The following is a 16,115-nucleotide window of genomic DNA, read 5'->3' on the forward strand; positions in this document are numbered from 1 at the left end:
CAAAAACTGAACGATACATGAAGGGAATGACAGATTATTTTTTTTTATAATGACTTTAAAAATTGCATAGGGGAACCACACCAGAACTGATATTATTGCTGTGTATTTGGCTTTTATAAGCAAAAGCAACTCTGTTTTGCAGAAGCTCTTACAAGTCTCAGTCTTGCAGCAAACCATCTATCATATATCTAGATTCTTAGTTATTGCTTTCTTACTTCTATAAGTTTTATTGTATTTATTTATCATCTGTTTAAGTATTCTTCCAGTTTTATTTATGTATTGAATATGACAAATGTATGCAGTAACACTTAAAGACCTAGTTCACAGATTTTAATATATGCATGTCCTTACACGTGTACTGTATATATATGTCTAGTGTTTGAGACAAATGTAATTGGCATATATAAAACAAATAATGAACTCATAGAATTTACAAAAAATGCACTCATTTTTTTTAAGACAGACTTGTAATATTGTGCACAAAAATCTAGATCTGTGATGGCAGTTTTACCACAACATAATGAAATTATGTTTAACTTCTATTGACTGGTCACTTAATAACAAATTTCTGAAAAGAATTCTAATAACGGCATGCATGGTTTAGGTTCTAGCCCACAGCTTTGCCTTCCAAATTGGGAGTAATCCCCAAATGCCTTACTGAATCAGAATTTCTGAGGCTTGTTTCTTTTGCATTGATAGAGGGCACGTTCTGGTATGAAGAGCACCTTCCATACTTCAGCAAAACTTTATTAATAATTTGACAGGTTCTGGTTTACTATTTTACTCATTGAGAATTTTTTTTTTTTCTGTTTGCAAACTTAACTGTCCTGCAAGAAAATGACACTTTAGTCATGATACCTGACATGTTTGAAAATGATGCAAATTCAGTGGTACAGTTACATTCTTTGAGCTAAGCAAGAGATAAATTTTCAATTTATATTTTTCCTCTGGCATTCTCTAAACTTAAAAGCTGTACTTTTTCTGCGTCACTTCCCCTACCCCTATTTAGTATGGAAGGTGAACTTGAAGGAAAAATTACCTAGTTGTCTGGCATATTATAGGTACTACTTTTTGCAGAGATAATTTTGGAGCAAATCCCTACTTGTTGTGAAATATACCATGGAATAGGATAGCCATATAAATTTTCTTTCCCCTGCTCCTTGCCCTGCCCCCCTTCCTCTACACCAGTGGATGTGTAATACTTGTAACTGAGAGGCATCCAGTATGTAAATGTTTGCTTCCAGCATTGTTAGAGAATTTTTGGAAGCATCCAGGCACTGACTTTTTCTTTATTCTCTTAATAGTTACTTTAAATGTGGATGCATAACTGCAAATAAATGTTGAGTGTGGTGTACTTATTATAGTTTGTTGTGGGATATTGTGCTGCATGCCACTAGTATATGCAAGAATATTACTGTTTTCTGGTTTAGCTTCTATGTACTGAGCTATGAAAACACTTCTCCAATGGAAACATGAGACCACTTACAGTAAAAGTAATTGCATAGAAAATAATCAGTACATGCCAAGAAGTTGATCTTTGATAGAGATGACTATTCCTGTGAGAATTTACAAACTTAGAAGTGTATTTTCATTTGAAAGTAGCACTTCAAATGCAGTTTTGTAAGTTAGATCTGCCAAAAATTTTAGACACTGTGTATTGAAATTGAGTAACATCAGGGAAAAACAGTACATTACCAGTGAGCTGCAGCTTTCATGGAATGAGTATGTTTCAAACTGCTAGTATATCCTACACCAAACTTTTACTGGAGAAAGCATCATCTGCTTTATTGCATGTTTCATGAAACTGTTCACAAATGCCTGTTAATTAGAGTGTTGCATAGTATGTCCCTTGAACATAGGTTTCCTTTCTCTGCTTCATATAAATCTGCTGGATTTTAGTATTATTCATGTATTTTGCTTCAAGTAATCCTGATACATTATTCCCCACCCTTTCCTTTTTCTAAAGATTAATCTTCTGTGAGTTGAGCAAACACCATTAAAACACATTTACGTGATGATACTTTCTTCGGTCTGTCCCTTGGAACAAAGGACCATACTACCTAATCATGTGATGAAGCAGCTTTGCTTTTCATGTGTCCTTATGTCTTGTTTTCAGAAGTCTGATTCTTGCATGACTTCTATGAGGAAGTCTTTTGTGAACAAGAGAAATATTGGGATTAAAGAATAATTTTCTGCAGTCAGTTGCTGCGAGTTAGCATACAAGATAATGAACAAGACAAATATTTGGTGCTCTCTGAGAAGTGTTTCTCATCTATTTAGCATTTTTATATAGACCACTATTTTCCATGTTAAAGTATTTATAAATGTATTTTTACTGACACAGTAGATCTATTAAAATCTTGAATTCTAAATATTTAAAGAAAAATGTTTACAATACTTGATACTAAAACTGAAAATGGTTAATTACTTTTTATCAAGAATATCCATAATAGTACATTTCAATAGAAATTTTTAAATGTATGGTAGCTAAATTTATTGTAAGAGATTACTCTGAAGAGGACAGAATGACTACTTACATCAGAAAGCCTTTGGATTTTAAATTGTGTTTTTGGTGTTCTCTCATTTACTTTAATTTTTCTTTTACCCTGGAGAGTATACCATATATGTTGCTGCCTCTTATTTAGGGGGTGGTAATAAACAGCACTGGTGAAATCTTATGTTTATTATCATACACAGATTCTGTTGGTTTCTGTTTCTGAGTTATTTGTTGTTTTTTCTTTATTTTTTCTCCTCCCCCCTCATTTGCTCATGTCTTGGTTGGCGTTTGGTGGTGTATAACCGTGATTGCGTTACCTTAGCAATAACAATTGGTCGTCTTGGTTACGTTTGTCCTCAAGAGGTGGCCCCCATGCTACAGCAGTTTATAAGACCCTGGTGTGTATTATTCAATCTTTTTTTTTTAATTCATTTTTCTTCACTCTCTTTCTTTCTTTCTTTCTTCTCTCTATCTCACTTTTAGATATATTTTCAGTTGGTTACAAAATCTCAATCCTTAATCATTGCCAACCATGTGACTAATCTTGTCCTATCAGGTTTGTGAGTTTTTAGTAGCACCGTCATGTATCCTTTATGTTGTGGCTAACGACTAATTTATGCATGGGATAAGATTGTCACATGCTTGCTGTGTTAAAGCTTGATTATGAAAGAGCATTTTAAAATCCACCAGAATGATAATACAATGCATGCAAATACAGTAAAATTTAAACTGTGCATTACTTTACTTAAAATTCAGTCTGAGGCTTGAATTGCTGTAAGGAGTATATGTTTATAGATTTGTTATGTATAAAATAGCTTGCTTGCTGCTGTAAAAGTTAAATAACTGTTCTGTAAGTGGTACCTGACATAATTCATACTGTGATAGTAGTATATGTCCCGTTTCTAATAATGATAGTTCCTATAAATATTTCAGATACATGTTTCCTTTGTATTTAATGGAATACAGGTCACACTTTCTAACTGCATATAGTGCAACAGGAGAACAAGATTCAGGAGATGATGCCTGATGGGAATACGCTAGTAAAGACTTTGGGCAACAAGTGTTTTTCTAAGTGTTCAAAGTAGTATTTCAGATCATCTGATCAGTGTGACTTATTCCATCAGATACTGTCATCTAGTTCTGACTTGATTGAAGAGAAAGTAGTAGAGTTAGCTAAATTTTGTTCTCCAACTTGCTAGGTGCACCTCTCTGCGAAACATAAGAGACAATGAGGAAAAGGATTCAGCGTTCCGTGGGATATGTACCATGATCTCGGTCAACCCTAGTGGAGTAGTCCAAGTAAGAAATATGAATAGATCTAAACTTCTTTTCTTTACTCGTGAAATTTAGTGAAAGCTGTATATGAGGTATGAAAAAGTTCAGTGTGACATGATTTCCTTCAGTACGTGATGTAGCTTTATTTTGAGGCCAAAATGTTTATATTGCAAATGATACATCATGGTGCTTCGGTAATTGTCACCTAGCAAAGGAAAGGAGAAGAGCATTGTTAAATATAGGTTTGGTCTTTTACTTACAAATAATATGTAAATAATGAACTTCGACTAAAATAATTGTGTTTTGATACTTCTGTCAGGCTGTTGTCAGGTTCTGTATGAAAATAAAAGCCAAAAGCTGACATACTTAAACCTATTTTCCAGATGTAACCTAGGCTTTTAAAACAAGAAGCAGAACAAAAACAGTAACCACCCATGCATTCTTAAAACTTGGGTAGGGAAGGTTCTGTTTCAGCTTTGGATATTGCTTAAATACTCAATGTGACAAGGAACGTGGAACTCTTAAAATAGCTATTAGATCTGAAGAATAGACTGACTTGCTCTTTAGTCTCCACACCTCCAAAATAAAACTGTATCAGTGTAATATTTTCTAAGAGGAAAACAAAGGTAATTTTCCATCTCCCCTGCCTGGAATTCTTCCTGAAACACAAGAATTGAGCCTCTACCTTGTTTTGAAATGTTCAGTTCATTTCACTTGTGCCTTGTTCTGTACTTAGCATTTGCCTCTTCTACTTTCCCTTTTGTTCTTTCACATAGTTTGAGGGGATAATTAAGGACTTTTCATTATCCTGTGTCTCCTTCTCTGTAGCCGTTATCCTTGTTTCTTACCCAAAAGCAAGGGCATTATCAGCTTAATGATTAAATACGTAATGGTGTAGTAGGGGGTAATGCAGGACAGCAGATGAACTAAGTATAGGGATTTTGGGGTGGCTTTAGTTTTGAACCTGTATGATAAACATTCTGTGTGTCCCAGGAAAAACTTCTGGCTCTGATTAAAGTAGTACAACAGCTTTTTTTTCTCCAAATGGAAATGTGCGAGAGTGAGTGAGTGAGTTGTGACTGTCTTGAATTTGGTGCTTGTTATTAAGGTGATTGGTTCTTGAACTTAGTATGTGTACTGAAAGAATCAATGTTAGAGAAGCGTATGTGGGAGGGGAGGGTTGTTGGGGTTTTTTTCTAACTGTGGTTTCGTTTAGTCAAAAATCTGATTAAACCAAGCTATTCCTACACTCAGCTATTTCTATTTCTGAACACTTAGGCATACAATAACTTACTGTTACTGTCTGAATTAACTGAAAAATGAATACATAAAAGCAAAAGCAGTTGTGAATTAGGATGAAAGACCCTGCATAGTTCATAGAATGAACATCAAGCATTGTTTGCAGACCCATAAATTGAGGTTTCTAACCTGTGTGATTGTTTAATCTTATAGGACTTTATTTTTTTTTGTGATGCTGTTGCATCGTGGATTAGCCCAAAAGATGATCTCCGAGACATGTTCTGTAAGGTAATGTTTCTAATATAACAGTATATCCTAACAGTGGTTGTTTTGGATCCTCTGTTGTTTTTTTCTTCCTTTCTGTTCCCACCGTTAGCACTTACTGTACTTGTGTTCATGGAGGCTTCTTCAAAAGGTCATAAATTTTCAGACAAAACAAGATAGAAATTCTAACTTTCTTTTCTAACCTATATTTTCTTATATGCATTTGGATTATTCTGAACTTTTTTAAACAATATTGAAAAGTTCACTGGATATCTTATTTGAAAGGATAATCATCATCCTTAAAGAACTTTTCATAATGTCCACCTTACTGAGTTTTACCTGCATTTAAAAGAACATGGTTTTTTATACCATATGTAAAACTTTTATCTGTAGAAAATAAGATTTGTATGGTTCAAGATTCCTTTTCCATGAAGATGCTTACTTTAATTTCTCTTACTACTGCTGGAAGTAAGTTTTCAGGATTGCTTAATTCTCCACAGAATCTCTCTTGGATGAGTTATATGCAAGCAAAAGAACTGTTTGCCTTGTTTAAAATAAGCAAAAAAATCCCACCCGTAATGTGATATATTGTGTTTTGGCACTAATGTATCAGATTAAAAAAAACCAACCAAAAAAACACAACTTACTGCTGTTACATGAACAGTTGCTGTTACTGTTCAGTAGTGTGGCTCCCCTCACAAACTGTAAAGTGAAATCTCTGTTTTTAGGAAGGATGTATGTCAAAAGTTCATGATGCTCCTCTTAAAGAAGAAATAGAGTATATCCCTAAGCACTTACTAGGATAATGGGTTAGTACTGGTGCTTTTTTTTAAAGTAATGCCATGTGTGAGCATTGGAAGAGGAGATGGAACTTTTGTATCCCATCTGTAAGAGCGATGACAGAAATCTCGCTGTCTTAGCCTTTTGGATAACTGGTCTCCTCTGAAGGAGCACCAGGCCCAGGAAATGCACAGCTATGAGTGTTCTAGCATCAGCAAACAGTAAATACAGTCTTGAAAGACAATCCAGGATGCTGTCTGTGATGATTTTCCAAAGCAGTCTCAGTGTTTCTGCACTGGTCCTTCAGCATTGAATACTTGCATCAGTAAGTTAGGTTCCTCTTTTTCAGACTCTTTCCATGTGGGATCTAATGCATTCAAACAAGACACAGTGGTTCTTGGTCACTTGGCATAAGGAAATCCTTGCTTTTTGAAGTGTATTCTTTTGTGGTTTTTTCCATGCAAGAAAGGAAATGAAGCTTTCTTCAAGTGATGGCACGTACAGTTTTTAGATTACTGCCTCATGAATACATGACTGCTGTAGTCCAGTTAGATGTTTTTCCAACAATAATTATGCCTATCGGGAACAATGGGGAAAAAAAAAAAGATTGCCCAGTGTTTCTTTTGTTTGTTTGTTTGGAGTGTTTTAGCACTAGAGTTGAGAGAGGAAATACCTCTTCCAAAAGTATGGGTGGATGAGCTGCTCATGTTGAACTCTGACACATACCCTAAGAATTTTATCACTTTTTATAAAAGCAAGGTTTCTGAAGACTAGCTGAAGCTCACTTGCTAAAACTCTACTGGAAGATGATTTTTTTCAAGTGTTCCTTTAGTTATACCTGAACATTCTTCAATTTTCAGTAGTTTCTTGGCAGCTGGCTAATCTGACTCTTGGGGTAAGGAAAGAGAGGTGAGCCTGCTTGTGGAAGGTCTTTTCCAGGGAGAAAAGCAGTAAGTTAACTGGGGGCACTGTAATGTCGTTATTACTACATCCTGTTTAAGAGCAACTCTGCTTGAGAACGTTGTGTTGAGGGTGAAATTGGTACCATGAGCTTTAACTTTGACATTGCCTTTTCTGTGAGCATGTGTTCATGACAGACTGTTGCACAATTCAGTATCATTGAATTTAAAAATAGAAAACTTCAGACTCTCTTGGCCTAATTTCCTATGAGGAGGAGCCATTTCATAGTATCACAGAATGGTCAGGGTTGGAAGGGACCTCTGGAGATCATCTAGTCCAATGCCCTGCCAAAGCAGGTTCCCCTACAGCAGGTTGCACAGGGTTGCATCCAGTCACGTTTTGAATGTCTCCAGAGAAGGAGACACCACCGCCTCTCTGGGAAGCCTGTTCCAGTGCTCTGTCACCCTCAAAGTAAACAAGTTCTGCCTCATATTCGCATGGAACTTCTGGGGTTTCAGTCTGTGCCCATTGCCCCTTGTCCTGTCACTGAGCACCACTGAAAAGAGCCTGGCCCCATCCTCTTGACATGCACCCTGAAGATATTTGTAGACGTTGATAAGGTCCCCTCTCAGTCTTCTCTGCTCCAGGCTAAAGAGGCCCAGCTGTCTCAGCCTTTCCTCATAAGGGGGATGCTCCGCTCCCCTCATCGTCTTCATAGCCCTCCGCTGGGCCCTCTCCAGCAGTTCTCTGTCTCTCTTGAACTGGGGAGCCCAGAACTGGACACAGCTCTCCAGAAGCAGCCTCACCAGGGCAGGGTAGAGGAGGAGGATAGGCTCCCTGGACCTGTTGGCCACGTATCTAATGCACCCCAGGATGACACCATTGGCCTTCTGGGCCACCAGGGCACACTGCTGGCTCATGGGCAGCTTGCTGTTGACCAGACCTCCCAGGCCCTTCTCTACAGAGCTGCCTTCTGGCAGGTCAACCCCCAAGCCCCAGCCTGTGCTGGTGTGGGGGGTTGTTCCGCCCCAGGTGCAGGACCCTACACTTGCCCTTGTTGAACTTCATTAGGTTCCTCTCCACCCAGCTCCCCAGCCTGTCCCGGTCCTGCTGAATGGCAGCGCAGCCTGCTGGGGTATCAGCCACTGCTCCCAGTTTAGTGTCATCAGCAAACTGGCTGAGGGTGCACTCTGTGCCTGCGTCCAGGTCCCTGATGAGCGAGTTGAACAGGACTGGAGCAGCACTGACCCCGGGCACAGCGCTGGCCTCAGCCTCCAGCCAGGCTCTGCGCCGCTGATCACAGCCCCCCGGGCTCTGCCGTCCAGCCAGTTCTCAATCCACCTCTCTGTCCGCTCACCTGACCCACACTCCTGAGCTTACCTGGGAGGCTGTTGTGGGAGACTGTCATCTGCTTTTGTTCTTTCTAATATTTGCCTTTTAACCTGCTGTTCTCAGAGCTAACATACGAAGACCTTTTTGATAGTATCATTTAATTTTCATAGTTCTCAGCTAATTTATTACATTGGAAGGTCCAGACTGAAACCCGTAAATATTTATTTTTTTTTCCCTTCTCACTGGCTTTTGACTACCACTGACTGTGGATCCCTGTTAATTCAAAGCACAAAAGATTTTAACAGCTTCCATTTTCAGTGACAGTCTTACAGATTCCATGGAAAAAACAGAGCTCTCAGCGGATGCTTTTGCATCTGTGCTAAAGCTAACAGGTATTCATTCTCTCAAGTGCTGGCTGCAGATTTGGCTCAGGTTTCTTCCCACAGTATATCACACATTTTGAAAAGAAACATGAATACAGTAATCTTAACATATGTAAGCCATTTTAATTGATGAAATATTTAGCCTTCTGAAGTGGCCTATCTCTAGGTTTTAAGTCACCTTACTCATTAAAAATACATATAGGTATGTATACACACACTAATTTTGTGTGGACAGCTATATTCCATCTGTCACCCTTAAAAGAAACATTTCCGTTAAAAAAGACATTACTAGACTTTCTTTCTTTCTTAGTAGCATTTCAGTATTAAATTGGAGAATTCAAATGGACAGATGTATGATCCAGCAGTTTGTGGCTTACTGCATATGTTGCTCATAAATAATGTAACCTCTGTTTAGTGATTATTTTGACTTCCCCCCTCTTATTTGTAGATTCTTCATGGATTTAAAAATCAAGTTGGGGATGAGAATTGGAGGCGTTTCTCTGACCAGTTTCCTCTTCCCTTAAAAGAGCGCCTTGCAGCTTACTATGGAGTTTAACCTCATGCACTGTAGCTGCAGTCCCATAATTAGAGGTAAGGACACAAATCTTTGGTAACAAGAGCTGTATGACAGACTTCCTCCCTGTTTGCATTATATGAATCAGAGCAGAATTTTTCAGATACACTGGATATCTTCCCTACCCATAAGAAGGAAAAAAAAGTGGGATGATAGTATACCTAAATGATGGTAGCTGTAGCAGAAGCAGTTGTCTGATCCTGTATTTTATTATTACAGAGAGAAAGAAGGAAAAAAGACGAGTGTATCGTACACAGGATAGTCTATCAAGATAAGACTGGAAGTGTAGGTATAACGAAGTGACAGTTCAAGTTTAATAAGCCAAGTGATGAACATGATCCTCAAGCCATCATACTCCCTTATGTCTTATGAATTAGTAGATGGCAGGTGTTGTCTAAGCAGGAATATTCATTCCTTTAGGGTGGGAAGGCAAGTTTGTTGATGCACTTCAGCTATGAGAGGTCCCGTATGCTCCAAATCGCATACTAGATCTTTGCACTGAATAAAAGATGTTATGCTGATCTGTAACTGCTGTAACTGTAGAGCATGCTGTTTTGGGGAGGCTGTTGTGTTTATTATTGCCACGTTCCATTTTGTGCATCAATTCAGAATTGTTACTGTTCTGTGCAGAGGATGATTCAACTTCAGCCAAGAAAAGTGACAGTGCATTCTAGAATAATTATATTATACTACCCTGCTTTGTATGCTATCTGTGCACACTATAAAGCAAATTTCCCACGTGTGAAGTAGATGATACTGTGAAGAGATTGTTACACTAACCAAAAAAGAATGTGAATTGAGTTTATCCATTCAGTATAAATTTGATACTTGCTGTAGAACTTTTATACTGAAAATATGTGAGTGAATCATGCAATTCTCTTCTCATTTATTGTTGAATAGACAACTATTTAAAAGTCAGCCTAAGATTTTTTCAAAGTCAGTGACATAAGAAATCCTGTTTGAACTGTATGTTTGATTTGAACAATGGATTAAAAATAAACCAATGTCAAATATTTACACATTTATCAATGAGGGCGTTCTAGTTCTGGCATAAAGGTGTTTTCCTCTCCTAATGAAGAGGAATCCAAAGTGATAGAATTCATCATGATCTTCAGTTTGAACTGAGGAGACACTATCTATGGCTATCTTGTTTAATCTACCTAAAAGTAAAGTTGTCAGGTCAGTAGCAGATACGTTTAATATTCTTTCTCAGTGTCATCACTACCTCTTAAGTTTGTGCTATGAAAAGCTTGTGAGAATATATAGGACTCGTTTTATCTGTAATCCAAGCTTAGGCACAATAGTGAACTGTCAATGTAGCTTTAAAGCATACATTGTTTCATGAATAATAATTTACTTGATATAAATGGGCTTTTCTCTTAACACACTTAGAAGGTGTAATCTAGGTGTTAATTCATTTTTAAGTTAAAGGTTGGTGCCTACTGCTTAAAAAAGGCAAAAAACCTCTGTTTAAGCACAGATTTGTCAGTTAAGGTTAAAGATAAGATATAATTGTACCTTTATCTTTTTCTTTTACAGGTCCTTCAGTCTGGGAGACTATGAGGGAGCCTCTGCACCCAGGGAAAATGTTACCCTTTACTGGGGGGAAGGGTAAACCAGTAGGGAATACAGTACAATCCCAACCCTACTGGGAGGGGCGGGAGGGAGGTGTTGCCGTCACTGTATTAAGTCGATGTTGGGAAATGTTTTAACATCTGGAGCCTTTGTGGGTGGAAATCTGTCTCCTATTACAACTCTGCACTGTATGTGAAGAAGAAAAAAAAAAAAAAGAATCTAGTCACAAAACAGCACATTCTGGAATATTATGGGGAATTGTACCAAAATAAGAACCATGTAATTGAATCATAGGGATATGTAAAGAGGAAAACTATTTTGCGCACAATAAAGGAAACCCAAGAATGGGGGTCGCAAACAGTAAAAGGCTTTCTTTTTTCTTTTATGTTTTTTTAAGTAAGGGTTTTCTACATTATTTCATCCTGCTTGATGGGATTCCTAGGTATTTGCATGTTAATGAAGAACTACACAAATGAAGTTAGTACAGTTAAAATGCAGCTTGCATCTGTATTAGGCGCAGGCACTTGCAGTGTACAATATAGAAACCCCATAGTAAATTTAATAAAGGTTAACTTGGACAAAGTGAAGCAACCTGCAAGCTGCCAAATGAGTCACTCCTTTCATTTTTAGGGTAAGGGGAGGGACACTTCAAAGGAAAGATTGACATCTTTATTTTTACATTAAAAAATAATTAAAGTAGTGGATATGATTTAATTATTGTACTTCATTAGATTTAATTTCTAGAGTAAAGCATTATTCTTAATGTGCAGTTTAAGGTTCGGGCATGCATTCTGGCTCATAGTGATCAGAAGTAATTTAGTGGGAAAGTAGCATGCTTGCATCACATAGATTGAAACTGGTATACTTTTACCTATGTTGCGCCAGTTTTGTGTTGCAGTTTACCAATTCAATATAGCCCTGCATTTAAAATTCCTTTTCAAGATTCTGTGGATTTTTATTTGATTAAGAATATAGATATAAAGTACTGTAGTTAACAATTAGGCCTTGAAATACCTTTTTAGGATCTGTTAAGAATAAGATTGATATTGTATTGTGTGTAACCTGCACAATGTGGAAAGCTGATATAGCTGTGCAAAATATTTGCCTCTGTGCTGTCAGTGTGATGTGCTTTCTGCATGGTTATATACTAGTGATTTTATCAGAATCTCTAAAAATGAGTTACATGGTAAGACCCGTTAAAGGCTGCATAAATGTTAGTTGGCACGTAAAGACAATTGTAGAAGTTGATGACATGATTGCTATATTTGTGTTTATTCCCACTCAACATACTACCTTCTATGCTTTCTTTTTGTTCAAAGCATGATCTTAAAGAGATGTTTTAAGTTAATAGATGTAATGCAGGGTATCTACACTGTATCGGCGCATGTTGGTGGCCCTTTGTGATGTAGTTAAATGCACAAGGGTGCAAGTTTAAAGCTACGGAGTGAAAGTTGGTTTGGATCCTCTTCATTTCATTTGTTTAGCTTTTCTGTTGTGGTTTTTTTTCCCTCTACTTACATGTGTTCCTGTGAATAAATCCTTGTTAAGTTAACCCTTTACTTTTCCTTCCATGTGTATTTTCTTAGTACTGTGAATGTGAAATCCTAACTGGTACACTTGATCTTGTGTCCATCTGAAAGTGGCAAGTCTTTAATAATTTAGATTGCCTAAAGAGTATCCCATGATGATAAAGGAAAATGGAGAGATTTTTAACTCTGCTGGTCAGAGGTGATGCCACACCTTTCCATTTTTCAAGTGCTGCATAATTAATCTGCAAAACAAAATTAAGCCATAACAGCCTTTTTGTAGATGTAGTTTCTCACCTTTGCATTGCAAAATGGATACTGGATAACAGGTTTTGGGTTTTTTTGTTTGGTTGGTATTTTTTTTAAGAACTTGCTCTTCTTTGCATGGTTCTGTTCTTCGACTGTTGAATGATTTAGCCATTGCACTGAAGTTTGAGCTGTGTGAGTGTGAACATTAACGAGTTTTTATTTTTATTTTTTTAATGCATGATAGCATGCATGTTTTACATGCCCCCACCCCCTCTTTTTTTGGCTTTGCAAATTTTAATGGATTATGCCTGAAAAATAGTTTGGGCATGTACTGTATGAAGTACATTCACTAATGCTAGTACATAGTATTTATTCAGTTTGGTCAAAATTGCATGTGGTAACTTGCTTTCAAATTACATCGCTTTGGTAGCAAATGCAAAATTCCTTCTTAACTAGTAACTCTGAAGCAAATTAGTAGTAGTCACTAAAACCACTTTAAAAGCAAATTCTGGAAGGGAAAAAACCCCAAACCTTTACAATTTAGCAAGGTGGGATGTTATTTTAGATCCAAACTTGCTTTAATTTTGAGTGTGTTTTGAACATTAGGGAAGAGTTTCAGAGAAATGACATTAAAAAATCTGTAGAAGAAAAAAACTACCCAAATAATTTAGAAAGCCCTTTTAACCAAATAAAACCACTCCACCTCACCCCGGATTAGCTTAGGATGCCACTTTTGTACATACATATTTTAATAGGTATTTGTACAGATGTGAACTGATCTCGTATAACAGCAAGGAAAATAATTAAAATAAGGCAGAAGTAAACAGTACTGACAAAGTAGTCTCTTGTATCAGTAAGTTCTGTCATGGTATATTTTACTGCAAATAAACCATTTCCTATTGCATAATATAGCACAGAGATTTGCAGAAGCCATTTAGGGTTTAATGTGAGGTAAGAAAAGTTCTGAAACAGCATTAACATTTATAATTCAATTATTGCATCATGGGATATGTAAAAAGCATCTTAATTCTTGTGGTGTAGTCTTGACAGTTCTTGAATGTGGACTGAATGTTTTTACTGGTAGAATTGTGAGTTTGTCTTTGTTACATTCCAGTGTTTCTGCCTCTTGGCATGCTAAAAGCACGGCTTACTTCATTTGCTCCTTACACACTGAATAAAGTGCTGTTAGTGTGCTAAACTACAGAAATAGCCGCTGCTAAGTAATGGTGTAGATTTTCTACTTGAATATTTTTGTTGTAGGAACCTCAGGAGGTCAGTGTTTACTGTTTTTTATATATGCCTTTTTCCTGTTTTGAGTTTCCCTTTTTGAAGGATGCTGAGAGTGAACAAAAGCTGCTGATCAACCTAAGTTGGTAACAGAAAGTATATTTACAATCTTTGTAAATGCATCTTTTTGGCAGTTCTAAATTGTTGTTAATCTTAAATGAAGTTCAATACTAAATTTTTTTTCATTACACATTCAGGAAACAGCTCATTTCATTTAGGGAAAAAGATCAGAATAGTTCATTATTTTAACCAGTGCAAGCAAAAATAATCAATTTTGTAAATTTTTTCCAAAGCTTGATTATTTTCTAAATCAGTGAATATGTATATATTTAAATTGTAATAAGCTAATTCTTATGCTTTAGTTTATTGCTCCTTAAAGCTTGTACTCAGAAGATTACTTTTAGAAGAATGGGTTTAAAATTTATAATCATTATAATTTTTAAAAGTTAAGAAATCAGATAAATTTTGTAACTACTGATATACACTGTGATTTTTTTTAATTTTTTTTTGTTAGGACTTTTATGTTAGCTTAGCATCAGTCTTAATTACTTAAACTGCATATATTGTATAGTAGTAAAAAGTATATTTTAAAGCTTCAAGTGGCTTTCCTCAAGCGAAACTCATTGCTACTTAGAAATATTCAAATACTAGCTTTATCTCAGGTGAATACTCTTGTACCCTTTTTGTTCAGAACACATGCTAATAAAAAAGTGTCTTAATTATATTAGTTTATGTATTTAATTTGGGCAGGTTCTCTGTCTTAAACTTACTCTAACCTTCTATTGTGGGACAATAACAACTTGCTTCACCTATTTTATTCATATTGAACGTATTAACACATAAGGTGCAAAAACATTCTTCCCTTGAGGAGAATGCATCCATATTCAAACAATTAAAAATATTTCTTGAAAAAGGCTTTAAATGCACCGTTATATTAGATATCATTTGTTTCAGATTTTCTCAAGGAAAGAAGTTGCAACTTAACACTAATTGCTTCAATACTGTCTCTTTCATGAGGATGATAGATGCATAAAGCTTCTATATAGGGTCTAAAGAGTAACTTTCTGTCTTAGATAAAGGTTAAGCTCTACAGCAAAATGACAAAACATCCTGCCGTTATCTCAGTATAGACACTGATGTCGTTTGTATACATATTTGTTACATATTACATAAGTATTTCCAGTAACCTCATCTTGAATAACTAAAGCTTGATCAGTAGCTGTGTATTTCACTCACCTATGCATTCTCCAGAATGACTTGCATCCATCAGTCTTACAGGTGTTCTTCTCCAGTAGAAAAAGTTTTTGTCTGCCACTGATGCTTACTCTTTGCACTTAATGGTTGCAGCAAGCCAGTTTTAGATTATTGTTTTAAATGGGAAACTGAGGCAACTTAAGGAAACTTGTTGCTTGCCTTGACGAGTATATTCTGCTAAAATAATGATACTCACTTGAATGTACTTATATGAGGGAAGTTTAAAATGGCTCTATAAGATGAATCCCTGCGTGATGTTACATTATACTTTAAATAAGCCAAATCCACTTCTCAAAGAATTCAGCACTTGCAGTATAGTATCGTTTTCCTGTAAGCTGGTTCTGTTGTGCTACTTTCACCTTAGGTATCTATTTCCTTACTTTGGGTGAGCAACAAAATGGGGTGTTTCTTGCAAGGATGGAGATTAGAAAAAAAGATTTGTATAAGCAGGTTCATTTGGCTGTCGAAATCTCCAGTGTAATACTATCTCTTTTCATGGGAAGAAATAAGTATTTATGTTGTACGTTGTCTGACTTACTAATATTAGAAACTTAAAAAACCTTAAATTGGATGCAGTGTACAAAATAGTTTAAAATGAGAGATGACTGGATCTTTCTGCTGACAACTTAGGTTGTGTGAGTTTTGCTTGAAAGCTTTAAATCTGATGTTTCTGTATTCCACGATGTTGGACTGTTTCCTTCAAACATATCCTCCTGCAACCTCTCAAACTGTACTAAATTGAGTGATATTTCCTGAAGTCTGCCTATGTGCTAACAGAACTTCATTTTAAATAGAATATGGTTTTAATTTTTGATAAGCTGCTGAATTTTAAAGAGTTTTTGGGGCCACCAAATATTTTGGATCATGCAGAGAATATATATTGTACTGTAGTAATTTTGTATTTACATTTGTATGATGTGACATAATAGATGTGAATGTTAATCACTGCTTGATTATGTTAATAAAGTTGTTTAAATATA

General features: G+C 36.3%; 1 protein-coding gene across 3 annotated transcripts in view; it reads left to right on the forward strand.

Annotated features, from left to right (window-relative positions):
* The window catches only part of TNPO1 (transportin 1), a 59,594-nt gene extending 43,479 nt beyond the window's left edge, over window positions 1-16,115 (forward strand). For all 3 annotated transcript variants that reach the window (XM_037373068.1, XM_037373069.1, XM_037373071.1), the window contains 5 exons: window positions 2,820-2,895; window positions 3,697-3,796; window positions 5,225-5,299; window positions 9,119-9,261; window positions 10,784-16,115. In XM_037373068.1, coding sequence (XP_037228965.1) covers window positions 2,820-2,895; window positions 3,697-3,796; window positions 5,225-5,299; window positions 9,119-9,226 — 359 coding nt within the window. In that variant the 3' untranslated portion in view covers window positions 9,227-9,261; window positions 10,784-16,115. The remainder of the gene's footprint in view (window positions 1-2,819; window positions 2,896-3,696; window positions 3,797-5,224; window positions 5,300-9,118; window positions 9,262-10,783) is intronic.

This window comes from Falco rusticolus, chromosome Z, assembly GCF_015220075.1.
Source record: "Falco rusticolus isolate bFalRus1 chromosome Z, bFalRus1.pri, whole genome shotgun sequence".
Classification (NCBI taxonomy): domain Eukaryota; kingdom Metazoa; phylum Chordata; class Aves; order Falconiformes; family Falconidae; genus Falco; species Falco rusticolus.